Source organism: Sinohyriopsis cumingii, unplaced genomic scaffold (assembly GCF_028554795.1).
Source record: "Sinohyriopsis cumingii isolate HCF-2022 unplaced genomic scaffold, ASM2855479v2 utg000198l, whole genome shotgun sequence".
In the NCBI taxonomy this organism is placed as follows: domain Eukaryota; kingdom Metazoa; phylum Mollusca; class Bivalvia; order Unionida; family Unionidae; genus Sinohyriopsis; species Sinohyriopsis cumingii.
This window is the reverse complement of record NW_028315875.1, coordinates 1,134,192-1,159,127: the sequence shown is the minus strand read 5'-3', so window position 1 is coordinate 1,159,127 and position 24,936 is coordinate 1,134,192. Positions and strand designations below refer to the sequence as shown.

The window sequence follows — 24,936 nt, the reverse complement described above, 5'->3', positions numbered from 1 at the left end:
AAAAACCTCTTCTTACAGTGGAAACCAACATGAAAGACCTCTGCTTACAGTGGAAATTAATAACATAAAACATATGCTTACAGTGGAAACTAATAAGAAAATACCTCTGCTGACAGTAGATGTACTAATATACTTTGTCACAAATTGTCACACCTCACTGCAACTTCATTGGTTTACTGTTGTATTTCATAAGAATTAATTCTACAACCCGCAAGCTAGTCACTGAAACCCTTGTTAGAGTCTGATATATATAATTTGGGTGATATAAAGGAATAACAGTTTGAATATAAAGCCCATATTACCTAGAATTACATAGAGGATGTTTGTAAAATCTGCAGTATGTAACACAAAGTTGTTTTATTATCACAGTGGACATTCATTTTGTAGGAACTCTATGTTGTGTCCAGTGTTGTGTTTTGAACAGTATTAATCCATCATCAGAATGCATGAAGTTGTGATACTTTATTTGAGGATTCCTTTTCATGTTCTTTAAATAGGCAACTATTTCTGACCTTTGAAACTGCTATTAACATGCCCAGTTTATCATGAGCATTGGTAATCATGTCATTATTTTTTCATAATGACAACTGAGGCTGTTATTGGCCAGGAAGACCATTTGAGCCAAACATTAATATTCCGGTCATCTTTATGATATATGTGCTACGTCAGAGATGACTCTAACAGGACTCAGTCTGCTCAAGGAAAGTTTTGTACATAACTTTTTATGCCATGTGCTTCATTGTACACAGCACTTCTAAAAGGTATTTTTATGACACTGTAGTGTACATGACTTTATATGTCATGTGTTTTATTGTACACATCACTTCTAAAAGGTATTTTTATGATAAAGTTGTGTACATAACTTATTTGTTATGAAAAGTCCATGCTGTAGTGATTAATCAAGGTAATTATTGCTGCATATCTGAGCTATATATTTTGTACTGCTGTCTGTAACTCCAGTGTTACTTATAGCCTAGGACAGTCACACAATAAAATATGCATTCTATGAACAGACATGAATGTGTTACCTCAGCAGGTTAACTGTGTATTGTACATGGGAACAGTTATAGGAATTAGGTGAGTGGCCTTCATGTGTGCCTCACCTGTAGTGTTTTTAAACAAGGTAATTATTGAGGCATGAAATATCTACACTGTCACTCTAAGCATACTCAAAACCTGCCGCTTTCATCCAGTAAAATCTGGCTTCTAGGAATGGACAGTGATAATATTTCTTCAAGCAGATTTGAAGAACAATCATATTAAAAATAATGAACACAAAAACAACTTTAATCAATTTTTTTTAATCAGCATATTGCATCTGTTTTGATATGATAAAAAGAATGTACTTTTAGAAAGGGGACAAGATCACTGTTGTAAGGATTTATTTTCTACATGATAGTGTGTACAGTGAGTACTGAGAACTTGTGAAAGTTGAAGTGAGCTAAGTAATTGTTGATTGCACTTTGGCTATATTTGTATGTTAGACTATGACCTTACTTTTTATCATCTAAAATGATTGACTGTTTGTTCATAATTAGTATTTGTCTGTTACAACTCTGTGGTCTCAAACGAAGTAACTGAAAGAGCAAAAACCAACAAGTTTCATAAAATTCAACAAATAATTTATTTCCATAGAATACAAAATGAAAATTTAAAAAGAAATATTATGAATATAATCCCAGATAGTCTTAAAAGTGATATCACTAGTCCAAAGTATAGAGTATTCTCAATGAATTCCATTTGTGTTCCAAGTGAATTTATTCCAGTTTTGATTGTGCTGATGTACCAATAACCTGGAATGTGGAGATGTGCTAATGGGCTTGATGTATCAAAATGATCTTGTCCAGAATGTCTTTAAATGAATATACAATGATTCCAAAATGTTGGTTTGGTCATAAGGTCATGGAACACTTTGTAATTCCAATGAATAATTTAAATAAATGATTCCTCTCAAATTAAATCTGAAAACAGAGATGAAGTTAAAGACAGGAATTAATATTTCTAATATATATAAAAAAACTAATATAAAATCCTAAGACACAATAAGAAAAACCAGAATGAGGGTCAAAAGTTCATTTCCAGAACATTCTAAGTTGCAGCCAATCATATTTAGGTCACCACTTGGCCTGTGTTGCAATAACCATTTTCTGAAAATACTTTGTCATCTTAATCGAAATTTCCGTCAAACTGAGAACAAAATTCATTTCTAGATTCTTCTGAGGTCAGAATCAAGGCTGTATCTAGAACTCAAACCCATGTAAACATGTTTATCCGAATGTGATAATTATCTTAAAATATAATCTACAATCATAGACAAATATTAGATATGTAATGTGTTGTTTACAAAAAAGACCCTTACAATCCACATTCATGGGCACACAAAAAACACACAATATAGATATACATTACAGTACTAGATGATATATAACTATATGTTTCAAATCCATGTTATCATTATTCTAATCTAAAACATCACTATAAACTGCCACACTGCAGACATTATAGCGATATGACTCTTTGTTAATCAATACTCTTTCAACCTCTTCATTACCAGCATCAAAGACATTTAAAATGATTGACTGAGATATGGAGCTGAAAGAACTGGTGCACACTTAAGTATGGTCTTGAATTTATCAAAAGCCTCCTGACATTTATCAAACCAATGAAACTTAGTTTAGTTACTGAACAAATTTTGTCAAGGTTCAGTAATTTTGACAAAATTAGAGCAAAATTTCTGATAATGTCCAACAATATGCGAAAATCACAGTAGACCACTTGTTGGAAATTTCACATATCTTTGTTGAAGGAAGCTCTTGTGGCTCAGTGGTAAAGTGCCATGCATGCAGCTCTAAGGTGATTAGTTCAAATCCTACTCAAACCAGCACATATTAGTTGCCTTGGTGAGTTTGTGGCTACGGAATTTACTCTTTTTTTTTTCAGATACCAACCAACCAAGCTTGAATGTGGCCTTAGTGAATTAATCAGTACAGTGATTCCCTTAGAGAATATTATATACAAGGATCATTGGATCAACGTTTACAGCACTGTGCTGTGTTTTTTCTTTGTTTCTTGCAGGCTGCAGTAAATAAGCCCCAAGAGACTTACGAATCAGTCCCTGCTCCGAGTCAGCCCAGTGTCCCTGCACGCCTCCCACCATCATCAGGAAAGACAGGAGTACCTCTTCCTCCACCTCCTGCTTCTGAAATCATTAATCAGATTTCTGGAGTAAGATTTTTTTTTTAAATGTTGCTGTGTTTTGTGGGATTTTGACTAAAGACTTCAGTATCTCTCTTGTCTATAATTTTTCATGCACTTTTATTAACTATTTTATTATTTTACTGCCTGTCAAACATAAAAATATTAATATTGTTAACTGATCGATATTTTTTTATAACAATGACATGTAAACTGTGCCCAAAATAATAATATCTATTTAACACCTCAATTGTCATAGTAAAAGGTGGGATATTGTTTTTTTGCTGTACATCCATCAATCTGTAAGTCCATATGTTTACAATTTTGTTGTTTTATTTGTAAGCCAGTACAACAGATGTCCACAAATGCAAACCCAGTTTAGCACTATATCACAAAAACTACTAAACTTAGAGCCAAGGATTTTTTTTTTTGCATTAGTACATATTAAGTACAAATTAAGTACATATTATCCTCCTTAGAATCATGGAACTTGGTGAGGGGATATATCTTGATGAGCAGTACTCCTTCATTGCAGAATTAGGTTATTATTACTCAAGTTCTATGTTTCACTGACTTGGACTACATTTTGTATTTGAAGTTTATGCTGGAGTAATGAAAATGATGATGATATGCATCTATGTTAGTATCACACTCTTACAACAAAGGATGCTTATTGTGACCTATATTCATGATTTATTGGCAGTGGTTAAGTTTTGCCTTTTTTCATGATCACTTGAATTTTTGGCATGCTGTATGCATAATATCCTTCCTAGCATTGTGACACTTGGTGTAAGAATGCATCTTGATCAGCACCAGACCCATATTATAAAAAAAGGCCTCTGTTATCTATATTTCATGCTTCATTGACATTATTGAAATTTTGTTTATAGTTCATTTTTTGGGTACTGGTTTTATGTTCAAATCACGAAACTAGAATTTTATTCATCCCTCTTAATACAACACCCACACAATCAGGGAAGGTCACTGTTGCTTACATTTTAATCTTTACTAGCAAAAGTTCAATATTTGTGTTTAGCTCTTGATCACAGATTTGTCCATGCTATGCCATCTAGTTTTCATCACCATTTATTAAATACCCCTATTGTACTATAAAAGACTAAATGTTAATTTGCCTTTTATGCCCAGTCATGGTGTATGGTACATCAGTATAATACTGGCAATATACCCTATCATGTTATATGTATGGTACAACAGTATAATATTGATAATATACCCTGTCATGGTATATGCATGGTACATCAGTATAATACTGATAATTTTCCCTGTCATGGTATATGTATGGTACATCAGAATAATACTGATAATTTTCCCTCCTATGGTATATATATGGTACATCAGTATAATACTGACAGTATACCCTGTCATACTATATGTATGGTACAACAGTATAATATTGATAATATACCCTGTCATGGTATATGCATGGTACATCAGTATAATACTGATAAATTACCCTGTCATGGTATATGTATGGTACATCAGTATAATACTGATAATTTTCCCTGTCATGGTATATGTATGGTACATCAGTATAATACTGACAATATACCCTGTCATACTATATGTATGGTACATCAGTATAATACTGATAATTTACCCTGTCATGGTATATGTATGGTACATCGGTATAATACTGATAATTTACCCTGTCTTGGTATATGTATGGTACAACAGTTTAATACTGACATTATGCCATGTCATGGTATATGTATGGTACATCAGTATAATTTTGACAATGTGCCCTATCATAGTTCATGTTACATCAGTAAAATACAGACATTGTACCTTTTCATAGTACATGATAAACCAGTACAATACTAATAATATACCATCATGGTACATGTTACATTGGTATAATACTGACAGTAAACCCTGTCATGGTATATGGTATGTCAGTATAATACTGATAATATGCCTCAATATGCCTGGTCATGGTATATGTATGGTACATCAGTATAATACTGACAGTATGCCCTGTCATGGAATATGGTACATCAGTATAATACTGACAGTAAACCCTGTCATGGTATATGGTACATCAGTATAATACTGAGAGTATGCCCTGTCATGGTATATGTTACATCAATATGATACTGACAATATGCCCTGTCATGGTATATGTTACATCAATAAGATACTGACAGTATTCCCTGTCATGGTATATGTTACATCAATATAATACTGACAGTATATCCTGTCATGGTATATGTTACAGAAGTATAATACTGGCAATATGCCCTGTCATGGTATATGTTACCTCAGTATAGTGCTGACAGCATGCCTTGTAAGGGTATATGGTACATCAGCTGTAACTCTGACAATATGCCCTGTCATGGTATATGTTGCATCAGTATAACACTAACAGTATGCCCTGTCATGGTATATGTCATATTAGTATTATACTGACAGTATGTCTTGTCATGGTATAAGGTACATAAGCTATAACACTGACAATATGCCCTGTTATTGTATATGGTACATTGGTGTGATACTGACAATATACCCGTCATGGTATATGGTACATTGGTGTAATACTGACAATATACCCTGTCATGGTATATGGTACATTGGTGTGATACTGACAATATACCCTGTCATGGTATATGGTACAATGGTGTAATACTGACAATATACCCTGTCATGGTATATGGTACATCGGTATAATACTGACAATATAGTGCCATACTAATCATTTGTAAATGTGATCATGGAGAGTAAAGGTATCAAGCAAAAGATGATACGCAGTGAATGACAATATTATGAAGATAATGTTCACCTTTTTATATGAGATTACAATGTATTCTTTATGTGGGACTTTTGCTTACTTTTATGTGGAAGTTTAATTTTTTTAAAAATCATATTTGCCTGATTATCATCATGCTGAAGCATGCTACTTTTTTATTGCTACACTTTTTTAAAGAAAGACAATAATTATATTATCATGCCCATCTGGATGTGTATACATGTGTAATATGTCCTACAACATTTCCTACACAGTTCCAGATACAGTCTAGATATCTTGGGATTGATTCTTGTCCAACATGGTTATAGATGTTTGCTCAATTGCCTGGGGGAAGAATTTCCAGCCATTTTAGTCAAAATATTCTATATAATGAAAAAATGTTTACGGATTTATTTCAGTGATACTTTTGTCAAGGGAATTTACTCTTGCAACACTGATTGCCATAATAATTAGGTGGAGAATATATATTTGATTTCTCTGATTCAACCAAACCATTTTGAATTTGACAGGATGCTTTCTGTTGGTTTTGTTTGCAGTGGCATGACCAGGAATGGTGTGGTTACCATAGCAACCAAGTCAAAAATCCTTTTTTGTCTTCCACTTCAGTACAGACTGGTCGTGATCACAATAGATCAAACATTGCAAGTTCCCCCACTTGTCCAATCATAAGCTTTGGTCCAGGTGCATGGAGTTGTCAGTTGATTTGACATGTTGTGCCACATACAGTCCAATGGTGCTATTGTATACGGAACCCATATAACTGGTCCTGTCTGTTTTACCAGCTGCCCAGCTAAGGGCCCATCCACTTGACACATACCATATCAGTTGGTTGGCAACCAATCTAACTGGTGGATCCATTGATAATAATGTGACCTGTGGGTATGTACTGGTTTACACATAAGGATGATGGTTTTTCTTCATTCATGGTGTTGGGATTGATATACATTGACTTGGAAGTTGTGTCTGATGAGGAATGCATTATAATCCACTCCTGAGTATAGAAAATCTTGATCAAGTTTCTCACAATGGAGTCGAAAGAGTTCAGTTCTAATGTAACAGTTGAAAAGACTTATCATATTTTCTCACCGTATGAGGCACATTAGGTCAGTATCCATATAGACAGTGGGGAGGTTGATGAACATTTATTCTTCTCTCTACTGCAGCAGTTGGAAAAATGAAGGAAACCTGTCAGACAAAATCCAAGTTCCATGAAACTTGAAGGTCGTTGTTTTGAGAATCTGTTGCAGAAACATACATCCATTACCCCATTTAGACACATAAAGTACAGACATACCAAGCTTAGATAAGGACTTTGTAGTGGTGAACATAAGGATGATTGCTGTGTTTTTCTTCCAACATCCAGGTATGTGTGGAACAAGGAGTCCACTTTATTGATTCAGAACTTACTTAGTGATTTTATTGTTTGCCCAAAGGGTGGGCAGTGAGCATGCTTGGGAGTCAGCCGACCACATCACCAAGGAGACAGTGCTGTGTATCACTCTATGGTATTGACCAGACAATTTCATGTACTTTAAAGTGAGTGAGACTAGATGCTCATCCTCACATAAGACACATCACTCACCTACCCTGTGTTCATTGTCATTTGGTTTCACCTGCCCTGTGTTCATTGTCTTTTGGTTTCACCTACCCTGTGTTCATTGTCTTTTGGTTTCACCTACTCTGTATTCATTGCCTTTTGGTTTCACCTACCCTGTGTTCATTGTCTTTTGGTTTCACCTACCCTGTGTTCATTGTCTTTTGGTTTCACCTACCCTGTGTTCATTGTATTTTGGTTTCACCTACCCTGTGTTCATTGCCTTTTGGTTTACTATTGCTGTTCTGGAATGTGAAGTTTCTAAAGCATTTGGATTATTTATCTTTAAGCCACTGATAATGTGCCATACCTCACTCAGTCACTGATAATGTGCCATACCTCACTCAGTCACTGATAATGTTTTACCTCACTCAGTCACTGATAATGTTTTACCTCACTAAGTCACTGATAATGTGCCATACCTCACTCAGTCACTGATAATGTACCATACCCACTCAGTCACTGATAATGTGCCATACCTCACTCAGTCACTGATAATGTACCATACCCACTCAGTCACTGATAATGTGCCATACCTCACTCAGTCACTGATAATGTTTTACCTCACTAAGTCACTGATAATGTGCCATACCTCATTCAGCCCTGAGTGGCTGAGTGGTCTAATGCATTCTCTGTTACGGATCACTGCCATCCCACCTCTGTCTCGTGGGTTTGAGTCTCAGATTCGGCCAATGTGGGTATGTGAGAAAGCTTGCCAGTAGCTTCTCATGGGTCATGGTTCTTTCTGGGGTTTTTCTATGGTTCTTCCTCCACCATTAATACTGGCTGCCATGTATATCCTGTTGTGTGCTTAAAAATGGTGTTAAGCCCTACAACAACAACAACAACAATCTCACTCAGTCACTGACAATATGCCATTCCTCACTCAGTCACTGATAATGAGCCATACCTCACTCAGCTACTGATAATGTGCCATACTTCACTCAGTCACTGATAATGTGCCATACCTCACTCAGTCACTGATAATGTGAAATACCTCACTCTTTTACTTGTTACCAGTGTGCTAACATCGTATGTTGGTTAAACTACCTTCATATTAATGGATTAGTTTATCCTTTATATTAGGATGCCAACCAAAAATGTACTCTTGGTAGAAGCTGGATGTGTTTGTTGGAGAAAGAAAATTGTATAGTACAGTATGTTTCTTCAAGAATACTTATGTGATCACTTTACCATAAAGCTCACTCACTCCTCCTTACAAATACTAGAACCCACCCTAATTGAAGTTTCATTCAAGTTTAAACTAAATAACATTTTATTTGGGTGGTCATTCAGTGCTGGCAAAAGGAGGTGATTTGAAAGAGTTTCTTTCATTCATCTGTATGAAACATAGAGGGGAAAGATGAAGACTTTTGTTATTCTGAAAGGACTGGATTTGAAAGGTACTGGACATTTTTTCCTATTTTCAAATGTTCATGTGACTAGGTAAGTTTTTTCAGAGTAACATAATATTCTTTGTTACAATACAGCCATTGATACCCACAAACGTAAATGAATTCACAGGATAAAACATCCATCTTCGTCATGCTCATAGTCCATCATTTATAGTCTTTCCAAAAGTTCACATGGAACTCACAAAGTTTCAATAAAACTTTATTTGATTTTACAGGATACATATGAAATCCTACCTGACCAGAGAAATAGAACTCCAACTCCACCCCCTCCTCCCCCAGCAATGCCATCGCAGAGAAGACCAGTCCCACCTCCAGCAGCAACGGTATAGTATCAGAGAGTGTATAACACATATTTAAAGTCTGGATAATTGCTTTACTGGCTCAAGACCCAAAAAATGTATGTGATGTGCCAGTATCCTTCAGCTATCATCTGTCTATCTGTTGTTTGTTATTTCTGCTTCTGCTAACTTACTTTGAGGAAAGTCATGAACTTTGCATACAGTTTCAACCTGAGGTCTAGCCGATGCAGTATGATAATGGTACCCATTCAGTGTCCAGTGTGATGGCCATTTTTAAAATCTTGTTATTCATACTCCTTAGTGAATGGGCATTATATAGGGTTTCCACCTAAAGAACGAAATGAAAATATGTATGGCTCTAATGAAAATGGTGCTAATATTTTATGTCCAGCTTGTCTGACTTGGTTGCCGAAATTGAAATTCATATTAACATATGGTTTTCTGTAAAAGATTCTCATCACGTATGAGCTGTGGATGGTCCTAAATGAAAATGGTGCTGATCTTACATGGAAGATGATTTTCATCTTGAAAAGCTTGTCATTGTTACTTCTCTTGAAAACCTTGTTATCTCTACTCTGTTGCATAGATGATCCAATTAACAGACCAGACTTCTTATTAGCTGGTCCTGGTGAAAATAGTTCTGATCTTACATCCAGCATCTTGAAAATCACATCAGCTCAACTCTTCCCAAACTGATGGTCACATTTGAATGGGGTTTTCACAAAAAGCCTTCTGTGGCCATACAGGTAGTCCTCAGTGAAAATAGTGTTGATATGACTAACAAGACCATTGTCATAATCTTGTTACTCCTGCTTGGATCAACATTTGGTCTCCACTCAAAAACCTCTCTTGATATGCTGTTGGTCCTGAATGAGAAGTTTTCAGATGTGACCGCCCAATGTGGCCACTGTCTTGAAACTCTTGCTACAGGGGCTTATCCAAAAACAGGTGGTCACATTTAAATAGGGTTTGCGATAAAACAGATCATACAGTATGTAAATTTTTGTCTTGTATTACCATATTTACTGCATATGTTGGGACACCGTATTTGTTGGGACACCATAAATTAATTTTAAAAGTATTTTTTTGTGCACTGTATGTTCTGGGACACATCATTTTTTTCGAGTCGTAAGTTGTGGGACACCTTTTAAATCATTCGAAAATTACATGTCGGAAATTGCAATCCAACTGAAATTTTATTTTTTAAATATAAAACTGTACTTGAGATAAAATTCTTTAATCCACTGCAGCAACATCTCATCAACACAACCCTTCTCTTGCACACGTATGGTCTATTATTTTGGTACATGAATACTTTTTTAACTTTCTCATACCATGAAAAATTGTTGGAGGCAACACACCACCTGAAGTGGAAACTGCAAGAACAAAAGGAAGATTTTTTTTTCAAATCTCCACTAGTCTTGCTAATTCTCACACTTTTGATCCCCATCTTATCATCAGTCCATCCAGGAATGCGATCAAAGTACGCTAGAGTTTCATCCATGTTAATGATCATATTGTCGGCAAAATGATCTGTTTCTCTTCTGGACATCACAAATTCATCACGTGATTTTATTTTCTCCAAATCTTCTGGATGATGCTGGGTCATCGATGTTCGCGCATGAAGCACTATAATGTGCAACTTTAAAAACTGTTCCATTGTTTTACTTTATTGTCAAACTTTTTGTGAATACTGTTGAAAAGGAACCAAAGTTAGCTTCCATATCTCAGTCATCTTTGTATATTCAAAGCTAAAAATATAAATTGGCACACTTAAAAGAATCCAGTAGTCGGCTTCTGAGGTCAGCTTGCTTTGCAATAAAATAACCTTTGTATTGATATCCTTTAAAAAAATTCGGCTTCAGAGTCCAAAGTCGGCTTCCAATGTCTGCTTGCTTTGCAATAAAAATAACCTTTGTCTTTGATGTCCTGTCGGCAAGTTCAAAGAAGTTTATTGCTGGCTGCCAGTTGTGTTTATTTACCACCAGGGCTTATATGTGCTTGGCATCTTTAGTAATAATTAATACAAAGGTGCACTGATGTCTGCGGGTAAATATTAATGATACTTATATAACCCGTGCTGGCGAAAAGATTGTCACTTGCACTCAAGTGAATGTGTTTTAAAAGAATGATTTTTATTTGCGAGATACTGTCATACAGTATAGTTCTCTTCTGGCCCTAACGAATTCATCACATGATTTTATTTTCTCCAAATATTCTGGGTGACGCTGGGTCATCGACATCTGTGCACAAAGCACTATATTGTGTCACTTTAAAATTCGTTCCATTGTTTCAATTTATTTTCAAAATTCCCGTGAATACAGTTGAAAAGGAACCCAAGTATGCTTCCATTTCTCGACCGTCTTTGTATATTCGAAAAAAAGAAAAAAATTGGTTCACTTCACAGAATCCATAGTCAACTTCCGATGTCGGCTTGCTTTGCAATAAAATAACCTTTGTATTGATATCCTTTACAAAATAAAGTAACTGGGGTTGGCTTCTGAGATCGCCTGCTTTGTAATAAAAATAACCTTTTGTCTTTGATGTCCTGTCGGTAGGTTCAAAGAAGGAGTTAACTGCTTGTTGCCAGTCGTGTTTATTCACCACCAAGGCTTATATGTGCTTGGTATAGTAAGGATAATTATGTAACCCTAGCTGGTGAAAAGACTGTCACTTGCACTCAAGTAAATTTGTTTTCAAATGATGATTTTTTTTGGTGAGATATTGTCATACAGTAGACCTGGATATAATTCAATCTTGATTATTTTGCACCCAACACCGTGTCATGCGTGAATGGTGTCTTCAACATATCAATTGACTATTTCCCTCTTGTATGCGATTTTGTTGGCTCCAGTTTTCAGTCGGATAACATGTTTAAACCTTTGAGCACAACCACACACAATTGTTTCTCAGTGTTCATGTCAATGAACAACATGGTGTGTGGTATCGGACATAATTGATACACGCTACAGTATGGAAGCCTACGCTACTTATATGGATTTCGTGGAAATATTTTATTCTTTAATGCTCATGTTGAAAAAGGAATAAATGATAACAACACAAGGTTAGTTTCTTTCTTTTTATTATCAATTAAGTGTTTTATTTATCTATTTTATTGCGACGTGCAGTTGGAGGGGGGAGCACAAATGCAGTACAAATTTATTTTGTTTCTTAAGTCTTGGGACATATGAACAAAGTGAAAAAATGTTTCACCATAAGTTCTGGGACAGGAAAAAAAATAATTATTTTATCATGTCCCAACATATGAGGTAAATACGGTAATGATGCTGAAATATCCTCCCAAATGGCTGCAATAAATTACTATAACAGTATGTAACTGATCCTGAATGAAATAATGTTTATCCAGCATGGCATCCATTGTGTCCATCTCAAAAATGTCATCACTGCTCTTGAACAAATAGTGTCATTGCTATAGGTTTCTTAGTCAAGCATCTCTTGCAATATGTAATTGGTCTTCAGTGATAACAATGTAGAACTGACCACAAGCATATCTACAGTTTTGTGAATGAGCTTGAAAACCAGACTACTTGACCTTGGGGGCAGGTTAAAGGTCATGACTTTCATTCTTGTACTTGATTAAGCCAATGAACAACTCGACTTCTGTATATGAGAAATGAAAATGAATTCTGACTGTACATTGTATTTCATTGTTTTTCAGTAAAGAAGTTGATAGATGGTATTCTGTCATTGATTTCAAGGTTAAAGGTGTTGTCTGAGGTGTCATATCTATGATGGATTGTTAACATTGATTTCAGGGTAAAAGGTATTGTCTGATTTGTCCTATCAATGACGGATTGTTAACATGATTACAAAAAGGAATGAATGACTTTTTATATGAAAAACAAGCTTGTCTTACAGAGTAACATCACTTATATATGTTGTATTTTTCATTAGTAAATGTTATAGTGTTTATTTTATTGTTTTCATTAAGTGTTATTGTATTGCAATATAGCTTTGGTATATCGTAATATATCACAATACCGTTTTGGGCATATTGTTGCACCCCAAATATGAGACAAGTTCATTGACCTTTTATCCATAATATCAGTCTGAAGGTCAAAGGCCACAACACAATTCTTGCATTGATGTTGGGAACATTTTAACTTAAACATGCAAGAATATTTCTGTTACCAAATTAGATATGTGGGAGGTTCTTAAGAATATAAGATTTGAAAAAGGAGGAAAGAAATTGTAAGAATCTGTTAGGTTATATGTACTTATTTTGGTGAACTCTTATCAGTTGTAATGCAACTAATTGTAGTTTGATATTGATCAACCAGATTAAACAATTAATTTGATATTGGTCTACCAGATTAATTTATAAATTTGATATTGATAAACCAGATTAACTTATTAATTTGATATTGGTCAACCAGAGTAACTAATTAGTTTGATATTGGTCAACCAGATTAACTGATTAATTTGATTTTCATCAACCAGATTAACTAATTAATTTGATATTGTTCAACCAGATTAACTGATATTCAACCAGATTAACTTATTAATTTGATATTGATCAACAAGATTAACTAACTAATTTGATATTAATCAACCAGATTAACCAAATCATTTGACATGGATCAACCAGATTAACTAATTAATTTGATATGGATCAACCAGATTAACTAATTAATTTGATATTGATCAACCAGATTAACTGAGTAACTGATTAATTTGATATTGGTCAACCAGATTAACTAATTAATTTGATATTGATCAACCAGATTAACTAATTAAGGTGTTTTTGATCATTTAGATTAACTAAGTAATTTGATACTGATCAACCAGATTAACTAATTAATTTGATATTGATCAACCAGCTTAACTAATTAATTTGATATTGATCAACCAGATTAACTAATTAAGGTGTTATTGATCATTTAGATTAACTAAGTAATTTGATACTGATCAACCAGATTAACTAATTAATTTGATATTGATCAACCAAATTAACTAATTAATTTGATATTGATCAACCAGATCAACTAATTAATTTGATATTGATCAACCAGCTTAACTAATTAATTTGATATTGTTTAACCAGATTAACTTATTAATTTTATATTGATAAACCAGATTAACCAATACATTGTATATTGGTTAGCCAGATCAACTAATTAATTTGATATTGATCAACCAGATTAACTAATTAATTTGATATTGATCAACCAGATTAACTAATTAATTTGATTTTGATCAAACAGATTAACTAATTAATTTGGTACTGATCAACCAGATTCACTAATTAATTTGATAATGATCAACCAGAATAACTAATTAGTTTGATTTGGTCAACCAGATTAACTAATGAATTTGGTACTGATCAACCAGGTTCACTAATTAATTTGATTTGGTCAGCCAGATTAACTAATGAATTTGATATTGATCAACTAGATTAACTAATTACTACTAGTGATTGATTAAGAAAGAAAAATAAAAAATAAAATTGCTAAATTAAAACAAATAAATTAATTAAAAAAACAAATCACTTCACAGTTGGACCAATTTATACTCAGCTAAACTAATTTGGTATCTTAAACTTTGCAGTTTTTCTTTTTAAACTGATGAGGTCTTTTGCTACAGAAGTTCTTGAAAGCCCATTTACATTTTTTTTTTCTGTATCTATTTTCACATATTACTGTTTATTTGGAATTTACGATATTCTATACAGATGTCATGATGTGGAGTTTTTTTTTTTACACGTGAAAGGGATATAAATGTAGAACCAGTGAAATGAAATGGATGTAAATGTAGAACCAGTCTGACGTGGATACAGAGTTTATTCATCATATACAAGTCAGGTCTTTCTGCAGACTGCATAGACACAGATCTGCCATTCCATAATGTGTCAGTATATCGGGGTCTATCCAGTCTGTCAGGCGAAGTCAGTAGAACATGAATCCTGATTAACTGGCATTTTTATACACTCATTTTTGGTAGGAGTGTATTATGATTTGACACTGTTTTTCCCTCTGTTCAATCACATTTTTGCTTGACAACTTCAGTTCTTTGTCATTTGCAGTTACCATACTTTGTGACTTTGTGGATGACTTCACTTGGGGTAAAAAAGACACCTATCAAGTTTGTGGTAAAATCATCCATGGTTTAGGTCACTGTGACTGAAAGGATAAAAATGCTTCCATACATTAGTTCTACATCACATACTAGATCATGCTTTGTCAATAGTTCTTGGAGTAAGGGAAAAGTCTGTCAATCGCAGACTGAACAAAGAAGACGTTTCAGCACAAGCATTTCAGTTTTTGTTCATGTAACTTAACCAGATTTTTTAGATGACTTGCATATTGGGTAACATTGATTTTAGCAATGAAAGGTTAAAAGTCACTTTGACTAAAAAAATGGATTTGGTACTAAACTTAATTTCAAGACCATATATCCTTACAAATGTTTGTATTAGGCTTGCACTTAAGGTAAGGAATATGCCATTTGATTTTGGAGTCAAAACATCAAAGGTCAACATGGTCACTATGACTCAAATTAAAATTGGTTTTGCAGAGTAACTTTTGTTGTAGAGTAAGTTCCTTGTCCAAATTTTGTGGATGACTCACAATTTGGGTAATAAAGAAATCTATAGATTTAATGTCTAGAGGTGAAAGGTCGTGGTAAGTCTAAAAAGGAAATAATGGTTTCTGGACAGGAAGCTTGTGTAGGATGGCATACTTTGACTATGGTCCAGGTAATTGAGATGCATTGGTCAAAAATGCAGTCGCTCTTAAACACAAGGTAGCCATATAATGGTGCATTCAAAGTACACTTTTGTATTATGGTTAACTTTAGTACATACTAACTCAAGAATGCAGTTATGAATTTTGGCTAGCATTGTTTTTTAGTAATATATCAAAGGATTCCAGTACTCAGAATAACAGAATAACACAAGGGAAACAACATACTTTATTTTTGCATGTACACTATATCTTTTGAGCCAGCAAGACATCAGTCTGTATATACACTTCTAACTTGTTTCTCTATGAAAATGTATCAGAGCAGTTTAGTTGAGTGAATAACTACTGGATACAATCCATCTTTGTACCTCTCCTGAAAAGCCAGTTGTAAATCAATCCACTGGATTCAACCAAATCCTAAATTAACTGAGAATGCTACAGTACAAAAATGGACTTCTTATAATGAAGGTGGATATTGGATTCATTGATATGTCAGCATAACATATTTATCATTAATTTACCTTTGCTATTTTTTAATAAATCGAAATACACTTTATTATCTTTGTACTTTTTAAAAATCCCATTCTGCATCAATAAATTCTTCCTTATGTTGATATTTTAGTGATAAGCTATATTCTCAGACATGCAGGGTGCTACTGTTAAAATTCATCCTGTCTCATAATGCCATGTTTGCAGTTGTTTACTTTTTCGCTATTGTTTCCTTTGCAGGCATCTGAGGAATCAATACCAGGTTAGTTATGACATATTTAGACATTTATGTTTTCAGAGATTGTGTATCAGCTGTATTACTATAGTGTTACTCAGTTAGCACTGGAGAATCTTATTACACTGCTACACTGTTACTCAATTAGCACTGGATAATCTTATTACATTGCTACACTGTTACTCAATTAGCACTGGAGAATCTTATTTACATTGCTACACTGTTACTCAGCATTGGAGAATCTTATTACATTGCTACACTGTTACTCAGCATTGGAGAATCTTATTACATTGCTACACTGTTACTCAGCATTGGAGAATCTTATTACATTGCTACACTGTTACTCAGCATTGGAGAATCTTATTACATTGCTACACTGTTACTCAATTAGCACTGGAGAATCTTATTACATTGCTACACTGTTACTCAGCAATTGAGAATCTTATTTACTTTGCCACATATTTACAATTAGCTGTACAGAGTCATATTTACATTGCTACATTTATTGTTACCCAGTTAGCAATAGATAATCTTATTTACATTGCTACATTTATTGTTACTCAGTTAGCAATAGATACTCTTATTTACATTGCTACATTTATTGTTACTCAGTTAGCAATAGATAATCTTATTTACATTGCTACATTTATTGTTACTCAGTTAGCAATAGATAATCTTATTTACATTGCTACATTTATTGTTACTCAGTTAGTAATAGATAATCTTATTTACATTGCTACATTTATTTTTACTCATTTAGCAATAGATACTCTTATTTACATTGCCACATTTATTGTTACTCAATGATCAATAGATAATCTTATTTACATTGCTACATTTATTGTTACTCAGTTAGTAATAGATAATCTTATTTACATTGCTACATTTATTGTTACTCAGTTAGCAATAGATAATCTTATTTACATTGCTACATTTATTGTCACTCAATTAGCAATAGATACTCTTATTTACATTGCCACATTTATTGTTACTCAATGAGCAATAGATAATCTTATTTACATTGCTACATTTATTGTTACTCAGTTAGCAATAGATACTCTTATTTACATTGCTACATTTATTTTCACTCAGCAACAGATGCTCTTATTTACATTGCCACATTTATTGTTACTCAATGAGCAATAGATAATCTTATTTACATTGCTACTCAGTGAGCAAAAGATAATCTTAGTTGCATTGCTACATTGTTACTCAGTTAGCATTGGAGAAAATTATTTACATTGCTACATAGTAATTCAATCACCAGAAATCTTTTTTTTTACATTGCTGCATTGTTACTACACTCGAAGATTATATTCTACTCATAAGTTAAGATAGAGTGGTCTCCCTCTAATACAGGCCCCCTCTACATGGCTAGTTTTCTTGGCATTGAGTTCGTGTTCAAAATTACCCCTCGTGGGCAGCCAACCCTCCGTTGCAGCATGGAGCAAGCATTTTTTATGGAAAAACACAAACAAAGATATGAACCTTGAGTAAGACAGTGTAATAGGTGAAGACAAAAAAAAAAATCAAGTGACTGTGCATGTACCACTTCATTTATAAACAAGGTATTTTGTCTACTCTGTAAATGTTTTGTCTGCCTGATTAGATTGCATTGCAGTTAGCAACAAAATGAATAACGCATTACAAAAGTTTAACTAGTCATTACATAAACGGAATTTGTCGTCAAGTAAAGTTATTCGGTTAAAGGACAGTTGGGAGAGTTCAAGAGATTATGCCAAAAATTTTGATGTTGGAAAGAATGACATAACAGAAAAGGAGAATATTCTACAGCAGTGAGAAAATGGAATAAATGGAAAGAGAATAATTCTGAATACTAAGCGATTTTTGTACCCAGATTTATATGACACAGTTTTAATTGGGTTTGCACTGCACAAGCCAAGAACATACCAATTAAGAATTAAAAACTTTTTATACATATTCACTTGAAATAGGTCCATTCTTAAATCAAGAAGAACCTTTTAATTAATGTTACTTTTAAATGAAGATATTGAATGCTTTGAGAAGTAGCTTTTGTACTTTTCACATTTACTTCTCACCAATATTGTCCTCCTCTGGAAAGGCCAACCCATTTATAAGGCTTCTTTCTTGGTGCAGAAGGGGAGGACATATAATCGGGAGACCACTATATTTTGTAAATGTTTGTATGAATGATACAATTTCTTTCTGAGCACTTCTCCCTCTGCACATATATGGACAACTGCATTTATAGAAATCAAAAATTGATTTGAACAGCCCTAATGATAAATTTAGTTTAGAACTATTTTTTAAATATTGTGTTAATTTATTGCCTCAGGTTTACTAAGATGTTCTTTGCCAAGTGACTAAAGAATATTTTACCTCCCAAGCCTTTGAAGATCCATTTGGGTGCAGATTATATTTTTATAAGTGTCAGCTGTTCAGATTTTAGTGTTCATCCTTTGCCATCTTACAGAGCTAGCCCTTTTTTGTGTTTTCCATACATCATTCTGCAAAGTTATATTCCTTTTTTTCTCTGCATCATTTTGCAAAGTTATAATCATTCATTTTGAGTTTCCATACATCATTTTGCAAAGTTTTAATTATTTATTCAGTGTCTTCCATACTTCATTGTTTTCCATACATTGCAAAATTATAATCATTTATTCAGCATCTTCCATACCTCATTTTGCAAAGTTATAATCATTTATTCAGTGACCTCCATACCTCATTTTGCAAAGTTATAATCATTTATTCTGTGTCTTCCATACATCATTTTGCAAGTTAATATCCTTTTATATTATGCAACTTGTGTATTTAGATGTATTATAGTTGGAATAGTCATTATTGTCTCAACTATGTGTAAAATCTCTCAGATTATGTGTCTGATCAGTGTTAGTCTCTACATAGTAACTTTTAGGTGTCATAATATTATGAGGTGTACATGACTGACTATCATTTAATTACAATGACTGTCATGTTTGCAATAAAAGCAAGTTAATGATTTGATGAGATTCAGATAGAAAAGTTGGTAGGGTCTTCTTCTTTGAAAAGATGAATTGAATGAGTTTGCATCAAGGTAAGGGAATTTAAATCTTGCAATGATATTATTTTTGTCTGCTTAGCAGAGTCTTGTAGAAAATAAATAGTGTAATTCCTCTAGTGGTACTCCTTGCCTCATTGGTAATCCCAAAATATTTAGTGTAATTCTCCTATTAGTATTTCCTTGTCTCATTGGTAATCTCAAAATAATTAGTGTTTTCCTCTAGTGGTATTAACTTATCTTATTGGTAATCCCCAAATAATTAATGTAATTCCTCTAGTGGTATTTCCTTGTCTCATTTGTAATCTCAAAATAATTAGTATAATCCCTCTGATGGTATATCCTTGTCTCACTGAGAATCCTAAAATAATCAGTTTAAATCCCTCTGATGGTATTTCCTTGCCTCACTGAGAATCCTAAAATAATTAGTGTAATCCCTCTGATGGTATTTCCTTGTCTCACTGATAATCCTAAAATAATTAGTGTAATCCCTCTGATGGTATTTCCTTGCCTTACTGATAATCCTAAAATAATTAGTGTAATCCTTCTGATGGTATTTCCTTGTCTCACTGATAATCCTAAAATAATTAGTGTAATCCCTCTGATGGTATTTCCTTGCCTCACTGATAATCCTAAAATAATTAGTGTAATTCCTCTGATGGTATTTCCTTGCCTCACTGATAATCCTAAAATAATTAGTGTAATCCCTCTGATGGTATTTCCTTGCCTCACTGATAATCCTAAAATAATTAGTGTAATCCCTCTGGTGTCATTTCATTGTCACACTGAGAATCCTAAAATAATTAGGCTCTACCCTCTGATGGTAATTCCTTGTCTCACTGATAATTCTAAAATAATTAGTTTAATCCCTCTGGTAGCAGTTAATTGTCTCATTTGTAATCCAGATATAGTTTATGTTGTCTAATACACATCTTTAAAGCTCTGTCCAAGTATTATCTTTGCTGAGATTTACGCACTTTTTAAGATATACTCAGCATCTCAAGTCTCAGACAATCAGATATGTATCAGCATGTTTACAATAGCATGCATAGTCTGTATACATGGGGGGGAGGGGGCATATATTAATTGTCCATTCAGAAAATGCACCACTCTGACACCTCTTTGGTTAACATGAAATGTGCAGATTATGTCAAAGTTGGATGTGGCCATGTTATGTTATGATATGAAGTTACTGTTAGCTCACATGAAGGCATGCTTCCATAAAGAAAAACAAGTATTTTGTCTAACACCATGGAAAGAATAATGAATGAAAAACAGGCATTGCTTGCCTCTTTTGTCTATTTGACACATGTACATCCACCAGAAAATGCAGCCATACATTATTAGAGCCATGATTGTGTGTGTATTTTCCAAAAGAACTGCCATATTAGTAATCTTGCAATCCACAGTTTAACCCTCTGCTAATCAGTGATCATTAAAATCTACATTACAAACGCATGCAAGCTTTATTTCTGTGCAATTAAGATATGTATACAAACTAAATAAAAAGATTTTGGAATTTTATTCTGAAGATTTTTATAACAGAAACATTTTAGTATTGAGAGTAGAAACACTGATACATGTATGATGGCTAATCTTAGAGCACCAATTGTGAGAGGCTCCATATGGGGTGAGTGTTGTATGCATGCCTAGGAAGGGTAAAAATACAAAGCAAGTTGCAATGTACGAGTCAGCGTGATTAATATGTTGGTATTATTTTTATAACGGTGATCTATTTGTTGTGGTTCTCTCTTCTTTTTTTCCACCTAGCTGAGGGTAGCTTTAAAATGAGCAGAGCTTGTCAACTCAAAACAATCGACTGCTCAAAGATTCTTTTGATGCATGGTGGAGATTTCAAGATGTCTAGGTGATAATTGTTAATAATATAACTTGTGGGATTTCTTTGACAGGCGTGTTCAGAAATAAAAGGCAGCCATCTGGATTTTGTTAAAAGAGCACACACTGTACTGAACATGTAGCACCCACAATCAATATTTATTGTCTACAAAGAAGTTCATTACCTGTAGAACAGTAACTATATTTAAACCTTGGTACATAATGCCTCAGGGATAAGGGGTTTGTTTTGTTGCACGATGCCAATGAATTTACTAATCCATACCGACTCTGATGTATTGTTTAATCATATAACACAAGGGTCATAGTTTCTAATCAAAGCCATAACTAGCGACCAAATGAACAAACTTTGTATCAGTTAAATTAATGGCAAACACGCCATGAATTTTACTTTAAAATGATGCAGCAGATCTTCTTAGATTGTGTCTGAAAACATAAGTTGTAGAAAAAATTATAGTGGAGCAACATCCAAAAATTACAAGGCATTTAAATATATTTGGCCTAAAAAAAACTGTCCGAAAAAAAAAACGTGTCCGAAAATATACCGTGTCTGAAAACATACCGTAAATACAGTAAAACTCATTCTTTCTGCCAACTCGGACTGAGACTCATATGTGGCTTTAAATATTTATTCGCATTAAATATGCACCAGCATTCATCTACAGTGAAATGTTAGGTGTGACATCTCACAAGTTTTGATGTACATATTAGTCACCTTACATTATATGATAATTGATCTAACTGCTCTTCTTACAAGAGGTCCCAGATCGTTCCAAGCAGGAAATCCCCAAGAATCGTGCTGCTTCAGGAATGCCTCTAATTGGCCAAGATCAACTGAACTCAGCTCGTATGGGGCTGAAACAGACGAACAAGTCATCCATAGCTCCCAGCAAGCAAGAGGAGAATGTTCAATCACATGGGGACTTCAGGTCAACTTTGGAAAAATTTAAGCATAAGGAACAAGGTGTGTTTATTATACCATCACTGTAATTATACTCACTATAAAATCTAATTTTGGATATTACTCAGTCAGCATACTTCTTGACAGGGTTTTCTAAGGATTTTGGAGCTTTTAAGCTGCATTCCCTCACAAACAGATATGAATATTTAGATAATGGCATGACATGATTTTGTGGCTGCCTAAAAAATACTAGTGAAAATATTTTGAAAAATGGTATGCCAGAGAAATAAATTTGGAGAATTCAAGTGGAGGTGAAAAACATTGGGAAAGGAAATTTCTCAGTACATGTTTGCTGTTGGTCATTTGCTTGTATCAGTGTCAACAAGCTAGTAATTGGGTCACTTTGACATGTACAACTGTACACAGCTAACCTGTAAATATAACTTGATAGGTGTCTAAGCAGAATGAATAGAGCATGTGTGCTCCAACTAAGTGTCCATGTGAGATGATTTATGCCCAACCTCTGACCTAATCTGTTTATAAATTAATTGGAGTGAACCAACTAAAATTGAAAACAAAACAAATTAGTTTTGGGAAGGAATGCAGCTTCAGATATATTTGCTTTCATGGCCAATGTTTCAAAATTGGAATGGACAGGATACTGACTTTAAATTCATGATAATATCCCTATGTCAAAAATTTGCAATGCTTCACATGCTATGTTAAAACAACAAAAATGATTTCAGCTTTAATGTAATAAGCTTTACTGTTGTTAGACTTTGATAGTTATTTGAAGTATGTTGTAAAATAATATCTCTTAAATCTTTGTTTTTATTTGGGATTGCTTGGAATAATCTTAAACTTACCACTCTTATTAAGTAGATGTTGGACAGCTTAAAGCAGGTATGTTCTTGTTGTTAACTATGCTTTAACTCACCTGCTGTGTGTAGGGTTATAAAATTACTAAATTCCATGGACAAGAGGTATCAGGTCTTTAGAAAATTAGCGTTGAGTTTAATACTTTCTGCATGGATTGTTACCTTTTATAAATCTTCTACATTTTCATTGTTTCAGTAAATATAATAGGAAACCATTTCATTAGATTTTTAATATATTGTATATGGCTGGTTACCTTTTATATATATATATATATATATATATATATATATATATATATATATATATATATATATATATATATATATATATATATATATCCCATACATTGGAACAGATTCAGTGAAAATCCAGAAAACTCTGAAAGTCTGAAGAGGTTTTAATAATTTGTTCAATTTTAAAATGCATTACTTTATGACTAACCATATTACTCCAAAATTGCTTAGGGAATCCATTTTCTGTTAACTTTATATCTACTGTCTCTGTCATATCATACCCTGATTTTATTAACAAAGTGTATTATGCTCTAAGGGATTTCAAAACACCAAGACAATAGCCCGTTTTCAAATAAGAAGAAAACAAAATGCATACTCTATTATGATAGCCCATTTTCAAATATGAAAAAAAAAAACAAAATGCACACTCCATTATGATAGCCCATTTTCAGATAAGAAGAAAACAAAATGCATACTCCATTATGGTAGCCCATTTTCAGATAAGAAAAAAACAATGCATACTCCATTATGGTAACCCATTTTCAGATAAGAAGAAAACAAAATGCATACTCCATTATGATAGCCCATTTTCAGATAAGAAGAAAACAAAATGCATATTCCATTATGGTAGCCCATTTTCAGATATGAAGAAAACAAAATGCATACTCCATTATGGTAGCCCATTTTCAGATAAGAAGAAAACAAAATACATACTCCATTATGGTAGCCCATTTTCAGATAAGAAGAAAACAAAATGCATAGTCCATTATGATAGCCCATTTTCAGATAAGAAGAAAACAAAATGCATACTCCATTATGGTAGCCCATTTTCAGATAAGAAGAAAACAAAATGCATAGTCCATTATGATAGCCCATTTTCAGATAAGAAGAAAACAAAATGCATACTCCATTATGGTAGCCCATTTTCAGATATGAAGAAAACAAAATGCATACTCCATTATGGTAGCCCATTTTCAGATAAGAAGAAAACAAAATACATACTCCATTATGGTAGCCCATTTTCAGATAAGAAGAAAACAAAATGCATAGTCCATTATGGTAGCCCATTTTCAGATAAGAAGAAAACAAAATGCATACTCCATTATGGTAGCCCATTTTCAGATATGAAGAAAACAAAATGCATAATCTATTATGGTAGCCCATTTTCAAATATGAGGAAAACAAAACATATGTTCCATTATGGTAGCCCATTTTGAGCACATTCCAATATGTTTATAGTTATATGTGAAATAGTTTACACCATGAAAGAAATTATAATACATTTAAATGTATCATACCAGATACTTTAATATAATGGATTCTAGATCCTTTTTTAGGCTGAATTGCAAAGGAAC

At 33.5% G+C, this 24,936-nt stretch overlaps 1 protein-coding gene across 12 annotated transcripts in view; it reads left to right on the top strand.

The window, feature by feature from the left end:
* Window positions 1–24,936, top strand: part of LOC149774564 (uncharacterized) — a 156,053-nt gene that overhangs the window by 89,326 nt on the left and 41,791 nt on the right. For 9 of the 12 annotated variants that reach the window (XM_089945086.1, XM_089945085.1, XM_089945084.1 and 6 more), the window contains 4 exons: window positions 3,076–3,225; window positions 9,184–9,291; window positions 16,698–16,719; window positions 22,326–22,532. In XM_089945086.1, the coding sequence (XP_089801212.1) occupies window positions 3,076–3,225; window positions 9,184–9,291; window positions 16,698–16,719; window positions 22,326–22,532 (487 nt within the window). Of the gene's footprint in view, window positions 1–3,075; window positions 3,226–9,183; window positions 9,292–16,697; window positions 16,720–22,325; window positions 22,533–23,351; window positions 23,373–24,936 lie in introns of all 12 variants that reach the window. The other 3 variants (XM_089945087.1, XM_089945091.1, XM_089945095.1) reach the window with 2 other exon arrangements.